A 16,346-nucleotide genomic window follows, 5' to 3' on the forward strand; every position below is an offset into this window, starting at 1 on the left:
TATTGCAGCATCTACATAAATAACCTGTGAAAATAGACATTTCATGGGAAAATGTCCTAACTTCGCTTCCTACACGCCAAAACAATACATCAAACATATTTTTGGTAACCACAATGATTGGGCGGCCTGTGCGGAATCTTCTTAGCGCCAGTTAATGCATTTTGAATACGTGAGGAGGAAGCCATCACAAAGCTCTATTCTTCCCTGTCCATTCAAAAATCAGCTCTCTAAGCATGACTAGTCTAAAACATCAAGTTCACCAGACAAGTATGCTTTTATGGTGTGTTGACATATTTCTTTGATGTGGTAACTGTTCAAGATGCTTAGCATAGTTTTAGAAACACTGTAGGATTGTTCTACATTCAGAACATTTTTTTTATATACATAAGTCAGTTGTTCAGCTCAGTTAACTGGAAATCAATGTTGCCTGCTTAGTAATTGTACCCAGTGGTCTTACTCAACTAACCAGGAAGTCATGGTCATTTCGATATCAGGGAATAGGGATGGTCTGAGCATGACTTACTTACATTGGGCAAGTTATGGTTTTACCAAATTACACTACAGCTGTGCACAGAATTCTTAGAATTTCACATGAAAGAAGAAGCTGACACATTCCTATGTATAGTATGATTTTACTTTCTCACACAGGAACTACATCTACAGTGGTGCACCACCTCCAGACAGAAACTAAAGCTACGGTGGTGCTAGTCTCCAAACAGGAACTAAAGCTACGGTGGTGCTAGTCTCCAAACAGGAATAAGATAGCTCTGGTGCCAGGAACTTTCCTCCATATCCCATCACTTCCAGGTACTGTACTGTCAACAGTAATAATGCAACACTTTACCCTAGACATTTCATCTACTGTAAACTCCAGTGGAGGCTGTTGAGGGGAGGACGGTTCATAATAGTGGCTGGAGCGGAGCAAATGGAATGGCATCAAACACATAGAAACCAGGTGTTTGATGGTTTTGATACTATTCCTCTTATGCCATTTCAGCCACTAGCACGAGCCCGTCCTCCCCATTTAAGTTGCCACCAACATCCTGTGGTAAAGTCAATGAATGGAAGCTACACAGCAGGACAGAGATAAGATCATTAGGCCCGTAGTATTCATTCACCATCCTCCATTAGAAATGGAGGCCTTTTAGTGTTTACAGATGAATGCATGAGGACACACATGTCTCATTCTGAAAATTGTAAGCATCCACCAAGAGTAGAGTCCAAATCCATGCTGCAATTGCATTTTATCACAGAAAAATGTATAGCCTATGTTTAAGCCAATCTAGCTGGGTGCATGGACTTGAGGCCTAAATCTACATTCAATCTGAGCAGCATGTAACTGCTTCTGTGGGCCTAAAAGGAGTTTCAGCAAATAGCATTTCACAAAAGTGTTGAACTTTGTAGCCTCAACCTGAGTTGAAACCTTCAGTGTATCCAGCTGTCTAAGGAGTGAAAGCTAGGCCTTTCTTCGTTCGTCAAGGGCAATGCCATAGAAAATATCATGAAAAGTAGCATAAAAAAAGCTCTTAAGATATGTTACAGTTAAATCAAACTCTGCCAATCCGGGAACAGCAAAATATTAAAATTCTGACTATATTTTTCTGCTTTTCATTCCTCCACTCATCCCCCTTTTTCTGCCCAATAAATGGATATACTGGAAGCTTGTCTCTGAGTCAGTATGAAGCAGTTTCTTCCCCCTGAAGCTGAATGTTTCAGACCACCAAATAGTCACAGCACCTCATCCTATCCTCTTCTATAGGAAAGGTCACTCCACTTCAAGTCACTTCACTTCAACTCACTCCAATTCGTCACTCCACTTCGAGGTTTGGAGAGGGCGAATAGTAAAGAGTAAAATGTCTCAAAACGTTTGTACAGAAAGACAATACTGGAACACCTTAGGCTGTATTTGTTAAGTGTAACTCACCTACTCTGGTTTAGTCATACTATAAACCTGGGTGACTGTTTGATGAGACAGAATACAGACTTGTTTAATGTCTCTGTGTGTGTGTATCTGTACGTGTTTGTGTGTGTACGTGTGTGTGTGTGTGTGTGTACGTATGTGTGTATGTGTACATGCATCTTTGTGTGTGAATTTGTGCTTGCATACTTGTGTGTCTACCCAGCCAAGCCTCTCAACCTGTTCTTCAGACGTCCTGCCAAATGCACAGAGAGCACACAGGAACAGCAGAGGAGAGCTGGGAATTACAGTTACAGGTCAGTTAGTAGTAGGCAGGTCCTGCTGACCCCGGACAGACCAGAGATCTGACCACTACCCTCCAGGTTAAGTACACAGACCAGAGTTGTTGGCAGACAGACAGTGAAACATTGGAACTTGTATTCTGCGTCATCCTCCACCCCGCTGTTTAAAAAGTAATTCCTCTCAGCCTTGATTGTTAATGAAAAATGATCATTTACTCTTTAAACTGAAGAAGACTCTGATAATGCACTTTAAATGAACTAATTTGTTTTTCATTTGAATTCAATCTGCTCTGGTGTCGGTGTAGGCTACAATATGATGGCTTCTTTGATGTCTGCCAGGTGTCTAAGACAATGAGATCCCTAGACTGGCTGTGTGATGAATTCCTATGACTTCCTCTTTCCTGGTTGGGCCAACTCAACACCACGTCTCCTCTCTATTCACTTCCATTCTTCCCCCAGGAGGGCCTGGTAACCAGCCACGTGCCTGTCTCACACTGATGACACAACAGGGTTTTCTGGAAAACAACAGGAATACAGTGTAGTTGTCTTACTGGCTGCTTTCCCCCCTAGGCTGCATCCCATTTGGCACCCTATCCCCTATGTCATGCACTTCTTTTGACCAGGACCCATAGGGCTCTTGAATAGGGTGCCATTTAGGACACAACCCTAGTCACCCAGTCTAGAGGTCTGATCTGAATCACCAGGCACCTGACTCACCTCTGTAGACACAGCTGGCTCTCTCCAAAGCTCATTATGAGCTGTGCCAATACGGCATTATCCCCCCTGACAGGGCTGACCCTAGTCTTTTGGAGGCCCTAAGCCAGATTTGGTTGGGGTACCCCCCTCCCAGGCAAAACATTTTAGTGCCCCCCTCTTGATGGCGATATCCATACATTTCCTGCAATTCTACACATTTTGCCATGGGTCAGAGAGAAGTTGAGAATTTTATAAAAAATGTCATGCAATTCTGCTCATTTTGTCACATTTACATGTATATTTTAGTAATTTAGCAGACGCTCTTATCCAGAGCAACTTACAGTTAGTGCATTCATCTTAAGATAGCTAGGTGGGAAAACCATATATCACAGTCATAGTACAATGTTTTTCCTCAATAAAGTAGCTATTATCAAAGTCAGTACTAGTGGGGGGAGACAATGTATTATTATTAAGGGGGGGGGGGGTGCTGTGGGATTATTTAAGATACTCTTTGAAGAGGTAGGGTTTCAGATGTTTTTGGAAGATGGGGCCAAGAGACCAGAGGTGGCAGAACTGAGTACTCAGGTTGGGGTGTAGGGTTTGAGCATAGCCTCAAGGTAGGGACGGGCAGTTCCTCTTGCTGCTCCATAGGCCACGGGGCAGAGAGAAAACATGTGCCTGGAGCCGGCCCTACCCCTGCCTTCTCTCTTTAGTCTCCCCCATCCCCCTCTCAGTAAAGATCTGGTTAAGAAAATGATCAAATGGAGCACGCAGCCCTCGTTAATGTCCTGTGCCCACTGCCTAACTTACTGGTTTGCTTTTGATAAGCACACAGTTGTCTCTCTCTCTCTTTCTCTCTCTCTCTCTCTCTCTCTCTCTCTCTCTCTCTCTCTCTCTCTCTCTCTCTTCTCTCTCTCTCTCTCTCTCTCTCTCTCTCTCTCTCTCTCTTTCTCTCGCTCTCTTCCTGGGTTGCCTGCCTGGTGTCTTCCCTCCCTGGGTGGATGAATATTAGAGTGGGGACATTGAGGTGGGTGAGATGGCAGGGAGTGGTAGAACCTGGCCTGGTGTTTGAGCCCGGGTTGCCTGTGTGCCTCTAGACCGTAAGTAGCCCTCTGAGCCTAATGCCTCTGCATTACCTCAGGGAGCCAATGCAACTCTTCAGATCTCCCCCCCGGCAAAGTTAATCACTTTTGAACCACCTTCATTACCATAGATTGGCTGGTTAAACCCATCCTCAGGGCTTGTGTCAGTCAGATCTCTGATGAGTAACCAGGAAGGGAGAAACAGAGGATGATGAGTAGGGAACAAGTCACACATTACAGTACATGGAGACAGGGAGTGTAACACTAGGGCTGCATCCCAAATGACATCCAGTTCTCTATGTAGTGCACTACTGTTGACCAGAGCCCTATTGATCCTAGTCTAAAGTACTAGGGTGCCATTTTGGACACGACTAGCTCTGCTAGTTCAACGTCTTACACTACAAAATGTATCAGATCACGTGATTTACTCTAAGGGATGTTAAACCATCAGTGTTTTTGTGTTTTGTTAGAAGCTATTCCATATTTACATCTTCCTGTAGTGTCCCGAATTTCCCAACTCCTTTCGTTCAAATGTATACTTTGATTGAATGATTGAAATGATATTAAGAATGAAATGGACATGTTTATGAGCATGGTGAGCATGGTGAGCATGGTGAGCAGGGTGAGCAGGGTGAGCAGGGTGAGCATGGTGAGCATGGTGAGCATGGTGAGCATGTAGTGACTTGGTCTCATATAGCCATCTATCCAGTTGGGATCTAGCCATTTTTATTTCTTTAACCTTTTTAACTAGGCAAGTCAGTTAATAACAAATTCTTATTTACAGTGATGGCCTACCCCGGCCAAACCCGGACGACGCTGGGGAATTTGTGCGTGGCCCTATGGGACTCCTATCACAGCCGGAAGTAATGCAGCCTGGATAACTGAGCTGTATAGGATGTAAAAATGTTGCTAGTTCTAAAAAAACTGACAGCCATTGCCAAAGAAACTATGTCCCTATAATAAAGTTATAAATGTAGGTATAAAGCTTGAACTGTCCAATCAAAACATATTGGCGCCCTCTACGGGGCACTGGCATAGCATTCAGCCGCTGCCAGAGAGGAACAGCTTGCATCTGCGTGTTTGGCTGTTTCCACTATGAGGCCATTTACCAACCACTGTCAATAGTGCTCAGATTAATTAAACTACTTCTTAAAACGTCAAATGTATCAGATCATGTGATTATTTTAACATGTTTTTCCACTATATAGGCCTATTCTGCAAACCAATAGGTTGGACATATTGATTACCTTATAATGTTTATAACATGCTAAATATATAGTAGTCCAGTGGTATTATAATGCAATTAGCGCATTATAATAACATTACTTTTACCAGCAAAGCCAATACAATACGGCGATAACAGACAGTTTTTACATGCAATTCGCTGAAGGAAAAGTTATTGCTTGGAACTCCATAACTTCATTTTGGAGGAACAGCGGGGGAGGGGAGGACTTCTCTGTTGAATACCAGGAATCGTCCTTTTAAAAAAACTATTTCTTACTGACAATCTGCCAAGAGGCCCTTACTGGAAAAACAAGGGGGTGGAGCCTCCCGACACATTATGAGCGCTACTCGCAAGCGCTGCGCGATCATTAAAGAGGCAAATGATGTACGAGCAACGTCCAGTCAGTCCAAGGTAGAACACAGACAAAGGACAACTGACACTATAAAGGACATTGCACATCAGCAAGGATACAATTGTTACAATTTGAACAACACAAGATATCAAGCTCAAGGAAACAAATATACTCAAGGGATTGAAGCAATTGGATAAACTTTCAAAGTTCCAAGTACAGAGAGAAACCGTAAAAGGTAAGAAATAAGACATTATATTGTTTAAAAGTAGCGATTTTTTTCATGGGACTTGTATGTAAAATGATGCAACAGTTGAAGGATTCCGCTCAGTAGCCAGCTCGACTTTACTGGAACTGACCGCGGTGACTGAGCCGGAGGGCAGAGATAAAAAATAAACTTTCCTGTAATGAGAAGGACAGAGTACACGATAGCCTAATTGCAAATCACGTCTATTCTACTGAAATGTGTTTTCACTTTCACCTTTCACATACAATAGCCATATAGGCGATTTGTTGTAAATAATATGGTTATAAATCATGTAGCAGTGCGTAATTGGAGTGACGATAGCAACATGAGCGGTGTTGAATCATATTACTTCTTGTGGTTCTCAATAGTCCGCTACAGGACAAAAAATAGCCAGGGCCTCATTGGTAAAAATGTTCCACTATGTAACCAGAGAAGTTTAATTAGAATATTTGAAATAATAACCAAAGCATAATCTTTGCCTGGGAGCTACATGGGTTGAGGAGTATTAGATTACTCTCAATCCTAAAACAATTACACTATAAATAAACCTTTTATGACTGTTATTTATTTCTATAATTAAAATGATAGAACTGGATATCTTGAGTTGATAAACTAAACGTCAGTTATTTGGATCATATTGCCAAATGCCCTGAGGTCCACTCAATGCCCAAATCAGTCCACTCTGAGCAGATACTTTAGACACTGATGATTTTCTCTGCTTTTTCTCCAGGACTATCCTCTCCAGACACAACAACAACAAAACTAAAGGCCTTGACCTCTGTAGGGAGATTCGTGACCTCTACTCTCCGACCTCCTCCTTCTAGTCTTCTGTTGTCTGTGTGGTGCCCAGTGCTCACCAGGCAGGTCGCAAAGAAGCAGTGTGCAGCGCCATGGTAGCCCACAGCAAGTTTGACTCCGTCATGAGCAGCAGCCCCTTCGACACCACCATGCGGCTGCCTCACCGTTACAAGACCTTCAGCTCCAAGGTGCAGTACCAGCTCGTCGTCACCACCCTGCACAAGCTCCAGGAGAGCGGCTTCTACTGGGGCTCTATCAATGGCAAGGAGGCCAACGCCATGCTGGCCACCGAGTCCGTCGGCACCTTCCTGATCCGCGACAGCTCCGACAACCGACACTTCTTCACGCTCAGCGTCAAGACGGCGTCTGGCACCAAGAACCTGCGCATCCAGTGTGACTCTGGGTCCTTCTTACTTCAGACGGACCCCAAGAGCATGCAGGCTGTGCCCCGCTTCGACTGCGTGCTCAAGCTGGTCCACCACTACATGCCACCCACCAAAGGGGCTTCGTTGGTGGAGAAAAACACGAGGGGAGGGAACGCCTCCTACTACATCTACTCTGGAGGGGAGAAGATCCCTCTGGAGCTCCTCAAACCTTTCTCCTCCACTATGTCCAGCCTGCAGCATCTGTGTAGGAAAACAGTCAACGGACACCTGGACATATCCAGCAAACGGGACCAGCTTCCCCACCCGCTCAAAGAGTTCCTGCAGGAGTACGACGCGCCCATCTAGGCCCCTCTCTGGACATGTAGTGCCTCGATGGCATCAGACTTGATAAAGGCGTTATGAAGGGAACTTGGGCCGATGTGAGAGACAGTGTGGCAGTACCCCACAGAACTGGGGGGGGGGAAATATGACTGTCTGTATCTGTGTCTTAGAGGGATGGTTCACCCACATCAGGGTGCCGAGGCAGAGGGGAAGGCAGCAACATGAGTCAGTCTGAGACAGTAAGAAGAAGATGCTTGGTATTGTGGTTCTCATAAGGGCTGTACTGTACCTGTCTCCCAAGCCCAGGAGTGATATAACGTTACCATGAGGAGTAGAGCTATACTGGTCCAACGTCAGCCAGTCACTCTCAACAGGCTGCCAACCAAAAGACAAGAGGTGGGCGTCGTCATCAGACTTTCCAGACTCTCATTCATGCAGAGAGAGAGAGAGACAGAAAGAGAGAGAGAGAGACAGAAAGAGAGAGAGAGAGACAGAAAGAGAGAGAAGGAGAGAGAGAGAAAGGAGGACTGGTTCATTGAGAGGCTAAACGGACAGTCGGCGTGCTGCTAATTGGTTCAGATGTGTGTCAAGCATGCCTTCGATTGGACCAGAAAATAACTATTTCCCAACCTCAACTCTAACCTCACTGCATGACTAATAACTTCCTCCTGTGGTCCGCTCTCTCTCTTCAGTCGATGAAGGCTCTGAGCCAGCATCTTGCCTGCCTTCACACCTCTGACGAAGCACACATTCCCACTGCTGCTACCCATGGGGTCTGGCTGTGGCACGGCACCGGCCTGAGAGACACACACAAACACACCAGCCTCTCCTATCCATTCAACTATTACAGCAGGATGGGCTGTAATGACTGTCCTTAGCTGGCTGTTGGATATTAGTCATGGACATTAGCCCTGAGCCTGGAAGTATTAACGCGTTGGTCGGAGCACCAAGCATTTTGGCCTCCTCTGGGAAAACTGGGATCTCTGTCTCAGCCTTGCCAGGAAGCTGCCTAGCAACCGGAATTCTAACCTATGTTCCAAAGGGGACATTTAACGTCACCACCTCCAACATTACACTTTGAGTCAATAATTGTGTATTTCGTTAGAAAAAAATCCAGAACTGCAAACCAATTATGACCTAATGTTACAGAAGTGTGAAGCCACAAATGGCCGAATGGAGAAAATTATATTTGAGACTTAAGGTGTTGCAGATGTGTGTAATGATTGGTTGATTGGCAGGGCTTTTGATTTGAACATGCCAAACCTGCCCTGAACTCACCAACAAAACGGTTTCTTGACCGAACAACAAATACTTGCATGACAAAAAAACCCGAATGAGGTGTTGCTTTTATACTTGAGATAATAACGTCACTATATACAGAGGAAATAGAGTCCGGGTAGGCCCTTAGTGGATAGGAAATATACACCGATGAATGTGGTGGTATTTGTGCCACAGACAGGATACCAGATATCACTTGCTATTGAATGTATTAAAATCTGAGAATCGCTCTTCCTCTCAAAGAGAGCATCTAAGGTTCATCCTGTTCAATTGATTTTTCTTAAAACCAGACAATGTTTACATGACTGACAGAAAAATGCAAACAGGTTTTCTCCTATCTTTTATAAAGATATTCATTATTGTCTAGCCAGGTGACAGGCTGCAGTAGAAGCATGAACGAGTTTGAAGAAAAAGAGATCGCAGAAGCAAGCAGAACTAAAAACTTTGCACATATTTATATTCATATGACATTTCAATAATTTATAATAAAGAGCACTATTTTTTTAATGAATGACATCCTTGTTGTGTGATCTTATTTTGGGGGGGGGGTCTACATCATACATGACTATACGTTTTGGGTATTTTACACTAGATTCTCATCACTACACGTCTAAAACATCCCACCTTTAGTTAATTTCACAAGAAGTCAAACTACATAACATCAAAACAGCTGGGTAGAAATAATGTTGCATTCGTATTCATTTCATCGTCGTTTACTATGTTCATTTGACAGGAACCATGCACATGAATTAACATTGAATGACTTAGCCAGCCAGCTAATTGTCACTGGTAGTCTAGTAAATTCAACACTGCAAACATCAGCACATAGAGTATCAGACAATTCAAATTAAGATTTTGATCTTTTCATTATTATTTCACTAACAACTAGACTTTTAGGGGCCAATTTCCCGGACACAGAAGCCTAATCCTGGACTGGCTGCTTTTTAGTCCTGGACTAGGCTTATTAACCTTTGTCTGAGAAACCAGCCCCTAAAGGGACTGTTATCTAAACAGATCAGGAAACATTTCTCTCAGTATCTAATCTCTTGTCTAAGCCCCTCCCTTTACCATGCAAAGTGTGTGGTGGATCCAGAGAATTACACTAGAAGTGATAGAGTGATGTCCCCGCCCAAAGCCTCTGTTCCAGTGAAAGAGGATTAACCTCCCTTAAACACTGTATAGCGACAATTCAGTGGAGGCTGCTGAGGGGAGAACGGTTCATAATAATGGATTAAAAATATATATTTTTTTTAACTAGGCAAGTCAGTTAAGAACAAATTCTTATTTACAATGACGGCCTACACCGGCCAAACCCGGACAACGCTGGGCCAATTGTGCGCCGCCCTATCAAGACCGGTTGTGGTACAGCCTGGATTCAAACCAGGGTATCTGTAGTGACACGTCTAGCACTGAGATGCAATGCCTTAGACCGCTGGAGTATAATGTATACTATATATATAAATATATACGTGTTTGATACCATTATACTCCAGCGGTCTAAGGCACTGCATCTCAGTGCTAGACATATATATATATGTATGTATATATATATATTTAAACATGCTTGATACCATTCCATTCACTTCATTCCAGACATTATTTTGAGCCGTCCTCCCCTCAGTAGCCTCCACTGAGAGACATTACATTGTTATGTATGTTTGGCACGAGAACAACTATACTCTAGGAGCTGGCGAGACAGCACAAACCAATCTGTGACCAGGTTACTAAAACACAGGCCCTAGACACATTATTACCCCTGCATCCACCACACAACCCAAAGGAATAGGGTGAAGTTGCCCCTAGATGCTGATCTTGGGTCAGTTCAGCATTTTCTCCACTAATGGTTAGGGTTGATTGGGGGCAGGGGGAAGCTCATCCTAGATCTGTATCTAAGGGGAAACTTCACCCTGGAGCCAACCAAAAGGGGCCTAATTCTTGTTTACCGTTACCCTGCTACAGCCACACCCGTAATCAAGCTTGATGCTGCATGCCCTCCAAACAATGTGTTGTCAGTCTCTGGGACTATGTATTGTCAGTCTCTGGGACTATGTGTTGTCAGTCTCTGGGACTATGTGTTGTCAGTCTCTGGGACTATGTGTTGTCAGTCTCTGGGACTATGTGTTGTCAGTCTCTGGGACTATGTATTGTCAGTCTCTGGGCCTATGTATTGTCAGTCTCTGGGACTATGTGTTGTCAGTCTCTGGGACTATGTGTTGTCAGTCTCTGGGACTTTGTGTTGTCAGTCTCTGGGACTATGTGTTGTCAGTCTCTGGGACTATGTGTTGTCAGTCTCTGGGACTATGTGTTGTCAGTCTCTGGGACTATGTGTTGTCAGTCTCTGGGACTATGTATTGTCAGTCGGGCCATATAGAAGAGAAGTAAATATATACAGACAAGGACACACAGGCCTGTGTGTGTGTGTGTCTGTGTCTGTGTGCCGGCCATGAATGCAGTCCTCTCAGATGACATGTTCTGTGTTGTGGTTCACTTATCAGGAAATGAATTCAACCGGCATTTAAAACGACCTAGAACTAGACATCTGTGTTCCTGCTTGAAGGAACAGTGTGTGTATCTGTCTGTGTTCCTGCTTAAAGGAACAGTGTGTGTATCTGTCTGTGTTCCTGCTTGAAGGAACAGTGTGTGTATCTGTCTGTGTTCCTGCTTAAAGGAACAGTGTGTGTATCTGTCTGTGTTCCTGCTTGAAGGAACAGTGTGTGTATCTGTCTGTGTTCCTGCTTAAACCCTAACTCTAACCCTGTTACATGGGAGAGAGGTGTTGGTCAGTTGGTCGGTGCCCTGGGATACAGACAATAAGCATTGACTTGGCAGTGGTCCCACTACAGAGGAGATCATCAGTGGTTCTTGGACCTGAATAAGTGATGTTCCTCCATGATTATGGATACTCCTGAATGTAGTGTGAATAATGATTGAGTGAGAAAGTTACAGACATACTAATATACTTTATCAAAATTCTGCAGTACTTGGTCATGTGATTCCAGTGAAGTAAATGGTACACGGGAGAGTCACTATAGTTACGCAAGACTTCATGCCGTCATAATATCACCATGTTCTCTGTATCTCCCCGCCCACAGTCTGAGTCAAGTCTTTGTTTCTAGAACAGTGAGAAACGTTTGCAAACAGGTTTTTCTAAGGAAGTGCCTACTTTACTGGTGCATTTAAACGTCATTGACGACACAGACCACAGCTCGTTCTTTTTGTACTGAGCTGAGAGAAATGGACTGTGATGTTGAAAATAATTCACTGGTATGTACTAACAGTGAGGGTGAAACTGAGAACATTAGATATGTGATGAGAAACGTAGAACAATTCTAATTCTATGGTAAGGCAATCACTTAGCTGACAACAATATGTTTTTTTGCTCTAAACTTCTCTGGAATCACATGCATTACTTCAATTTACCATAAACGTCTCTCTTATTAATTCAATTTAAATGACATTAAATTGCAGGGCATTCAAGCATGACATCAGCAATTTATTGGAAATTAACACATACATATCAACTCAGTTTGACATCTGAGGGAAACTCAAGTTATAACATATGAATAGTTCCAAAATGTCCCCCAGTAAAAACCAGCCTACATTAATACGAAACAAATTAACGTATCCACAATTTAAGTTTTACAGAATATAAAATAACTTCTAGCAATTGTTTATGTTTATGGACTCCTATGTCCTTGCTACTAGGTTTTTACTAAATATGATACTATTTAATTTCCCCAGAAAGGTTTATCTTAACCTTTATGATTTTATTGAGCCTTATCGGTATCATTGTTGTAGGCTGTCAAGTGATATAAATTCTCTTTTACAGCAGAGGGTGGATTTTCCTTTGACAAACCCATGCATGGGCGGACTGGGACCAGAAATTGTCTCTGGCATTTCTGACAAAACAGACCTTTTTTTTTTTTTTTTGTCCCTGACAATGGCCCATTTTTTTCCCCTCGAGGCACCCATTAATAGCTAGATAATTATTATTTTGCGGACAAAAAACAAAATCATACAGGCCCACTAGACAAAAAATGGACCATCCCCTATGGCATTTTCCTGAAATGCCAGATGGCCAGTCCGCACCTGAACCCATGGTAATAAGTCTATTAGATGGAGAGTTTCATAGAAGCATTCCATAACATGCTTCTATGTAATGGGTTGCTCATTTGTGTAAAGTCATATTCCCCAAAAATAAAAGCATGTTACGGAATGCATCTACGAACCTCTCCGTCTAATAGACATATCACCATGGGTTCAGGGGGTGGGCTGGCAATCACATGTATCGACCTCAATCGGTCTTTGTTTATGCTTGCTCTTTTCACCTATACATTAGGGGAGAAAACACTTTTGTTGCGGCAGTCTTTTTGGGAGATATCATCACCTTTTCTTCTTGAGTCTCTTAGATGGACTCATAGTGATGTATCTACTGGACAGACACGGAGCCATTGGTGTCTTAGATGGACTCATAGTGATGTATCTACTGGACAGACACGGAGCCATGTATCTCTTTGTTTGCACAGAAATTTGACCAGCTTCTACTAACTGAGTAAGAAACCAGCTTCTACTAACTGAGTAAGAAACCAGCTTCTACTAACTGAGTAAGAAACCAGATTCTGCTAACTGAGTAAGAAACCAGATTCTGCTAACTGAGTAAGAAACCAGCTTCTACTAACTGAGTAAGAAACCAGATTCTGCTAACTGAGTAAGAAACCAGATTCTGCTAACTGAGTAAGAAACCAGCTTCTGCTAACTGAGTAAGAAACCAGATTCTGATAACTGAATAAGAAACCAGATTCTGCTATCTGAGTAAGAAACCAGATTCTGATAACTGAATAAGAAACCAGATTCTGCTAACTGAGTAAGAAACCAGTTTCTACTAACTGAGTAAGAAACCAGTTTCTACTAACTGAGTAAGAAACCAGATTCTGCTACTGAATAAGAAACCAGATTCTGCTAACTGAGTAAGAAACCATTTTCTACTAACTGAGTAAGAAACCAGATTCTTCTAACTGAGTAAGAAACCAGATTCTGCTAACTGAATAAGAAACCAGATTCTGTTAACTGAATAAGAAACCAGATTCTGCTAACTGAGTAAGAAACCAGATTCTACTAACTGAGTAAGAAACCAGATTCTGCTAACTGAATAAGAAACCAGATTCTGCTAACTGAGTAAGAAACCAGCTTCTACTAACTGAGTAAGAAACCAGATTCTGCTAACTGAGTAAGAAACCAGATTCTGCTAACTGAGTAAGAAACCAGATTCTGCTAACTGAGTAAGAAACCAGCTTCTGCTAACTGCGTAAGAAACCAGATTCTGATAACTGAATAAGAAACCAGATTCTGCTATCTGAGTAAGAAACCAGATTCTGTAAACTGAATAAGAAACCAGATTCTGCTAACTTAGTAAGAAACCAGTTTCTACTAACTGAGTAAGAAACCAGATTCTGCTACTGAATAAGAAACCAGATTCTGCTAACTGAGTAAGAAACCATTTTCTACTAACTGAGTAAGAAACCAGATTCTACTAACTGAGTAAGAAACCAGATTCTGCTAACTGAATAAGAAACCAGATTCTGCTAACTGAATAAGAAACCAGATTCTGCTAACTGAGTAAGAAACCAGATTCTACTAACTGAGTAAGAAACCAGATTCTGCTAACTGAATAAGAAACCAGATTCTGCTAACTGAATAAGAAACCAGATTCTACTAACTGAGTAAGACACCAGATTCTACTAACTGAGTAAGAAACCAGCTTCTGTTAACTGAATAAGAAACCAGATTCTACTAACTGAATAATAAACCAGATTCTACTAACTGAGTAAGACACCAGATTCTACTAACTGAGTAAGAAACCAGATTCTACTAACTGAGTAAGAAACCAGATTCTACTAACTGAGTAAGAAACCAGCTTCTGCTAACTGAGTAAGAAACCAGCTTCTGCTAACTGAGTAAGAAACCAGATTCTGCTAACTGAGTAAGAAACCAGTTTCTACTAACTGAGTAAGAAACCAGATTCTGCTAACTGAGTAAGAAACCAGATTCTGCTAACTGAGTAAGATACCAGCTTCTGCTAACTGAGTAAGAAACCAGATTCTGTACTAACTGAGTAAGAAACCAGCTTCTGCTAACTGAGTAAGAAACCAGCTTCTGTACTAACTGAGTAAGAAGCCAGCTTCTGCTAACTGAGTAAGAAACCAGATTCTGTACTAACTGAGTAAGAAACCAGCTTCTGCTAACTGAGTAAGAAACCAGATTCTGCTAACTGAGTAAGAAACCAGATTCTGTACTAACTGATCACCATGCCATGCCTCTCATACTGGTCATTCACTGCAAACCCCACAGTGTGACATAATGGGACAGAGTGTGACAGGAGAGGGAGTGTGACATAATGGGACAGAGTGTGACAGGAGAGGGAGTGTGACATAATGGGACAGAGTGTGACAGGAGAGGGAGTGTGACATAATGGGACAGAGTGTGACAGGAGAGGGAGTGTGACATAATGGGACAGAGTGTGACAGGAGAGGGAGTGTGACATAATGGGACAGAGTGTGAGAGGAGAGGGAGTGTGATATAATGGGACAGAGTGTGAGAGGAGAGGGAGTGTGACATAATGGGACAGAGTGTGAGAGGAGAGGGAGTGTGATATAATGGGACAGAGTGTGAGAGGAGAGGGAGTGTGACATAATGGGACAGAGTGTGAGAGGAGAGGGAGTGTGATATAATGGGACAGAGTGTGTCAGGAGAGCGAGTGGCCTGATTATACATCCACCACAGTTGCTGGAACCGTGCTGAAAAGGACAATGGGAAAATAAAATATCTGAGCAAGTATAGTTTGTTTTGGATTGGTCTGATAGTGGAAAAACGGTATTAGAGAAGAGGAGGTAAAATTGGTTTGATTGGTTTGAACTGGTGGATCATGTAGAATCGTCAATGACCTTGTGCCCGAGGTTTCTGCACATAGACATCTAGACATCTCGCCCTTTCCAGCCAAGCGCCAAAGTCTTTGCACCTCCCTCCCGGCACATCTATATAAACTCACAGGAGACAGTCAGAGGACTTACACGGCGCAGACAGACTGCAAAACCCTAATTCCAGGTTTGACTCTCCGTCTCACTCTCTGTTTACAATTCCACAACTGCGCGGTTGCCATGGTACCGCCCAGTCAATGAGCTCCAGATGCCAGGTCACTGAGCCAACCAGGGAGAGGGAGTGTGAGTCATCATGACCCGCCAGTCCCGCCCCTCTCCAGGCAGGGTAGTGCGGGCACACTCCTCCTAGTCCTTGATCAAGTCATTTACTGTACACTCTTCACTCCCTGTTCTCCACTCTCCCTAATCCGACTTCCTTTACTGTAAATATACTCCCCTCGGTCCATCTCCACTGTGCTTCCTCTCCAGTCTTAGTGCCACCATATATAGAATATAATAAAATAGGGTTAGACTTGATCATTTCATTCAGTTATAAACCATCTAAAAGTCATTTAAAAACAGTTTGTTCACATGTATTAATCATTATTCCTGTTACATTTGTAAACAATAGAATAGAAAAAGATTCCTATAAAGCCTAGCTTCAAAACATGAAAGCTTTTTTACCTTTATTTAGGGAGTCACCATTGAGACCAGGGTCTCTTTCTCAAGGGAGCCCTGCATATACAATTCACAAGACAAAATCAAATCCTAATCAGACAATGTAAAGCAAACTAAAATACAGCGCAACACAAATATTCAAGTAAAACAGTTCCTCAGTAAGAAGTTCCCCA

The 16,346-nt window shown here is 42.8% G+C and overlaps 1 protein-coding gene across 1 annotated transcript; it reads left to right on the forward strand.

Moving 5' to 3' along the window:
- Positions 1 to 5,508: 5,508 nt before the first annotated feature.
- Positions 5,509 to 9,095, forward strand: LOC106601915 (suppressor of cytokine signaling 3). The gene is made up of 2 exons (XM_014194350.2): positions 5,509 to 5,789; positions 6,529 to 9,095. Exon 2 carries the CDS (start codon positions 6,689 to 6,691, stop codon positions 7,325 to 7,327), a length of 639 nt encoding a protein of 212 aa, XP_014049825.1. The 5' UTR covers positions 5,509 to 5,789; positions 6,529 to 6,688; the 3' UTR covers positions 7,328 to 9,095.
- Positions 9,096 to 16,346: the final 7,251 nt, after the last annotated feature.

Source organism: Salmo salar, chromosome ssa03, assembly GCF_905237065.1.
Source record: "Salmo salar chromosome ssa03, Ssal_v3.1, whole genome shotgun sequence".
In the NCBI taxonomy this organism is placed as follows: domain Eukaryota; kingdom Metazoa; phylum Chordata; class Actinopteri; order Salmoniformes; family Salmonidae; genus Salmo; species Salmo salar.

Coding starts and splice junctions, on each gene's coding strand:
- LOC106601915 (XM_014194350.2), top strand. CDS start 6,689: ATGGTAGCCCACAGCAAGTTTGACTCCGTCATGAGCAGCAGCCCCTTC.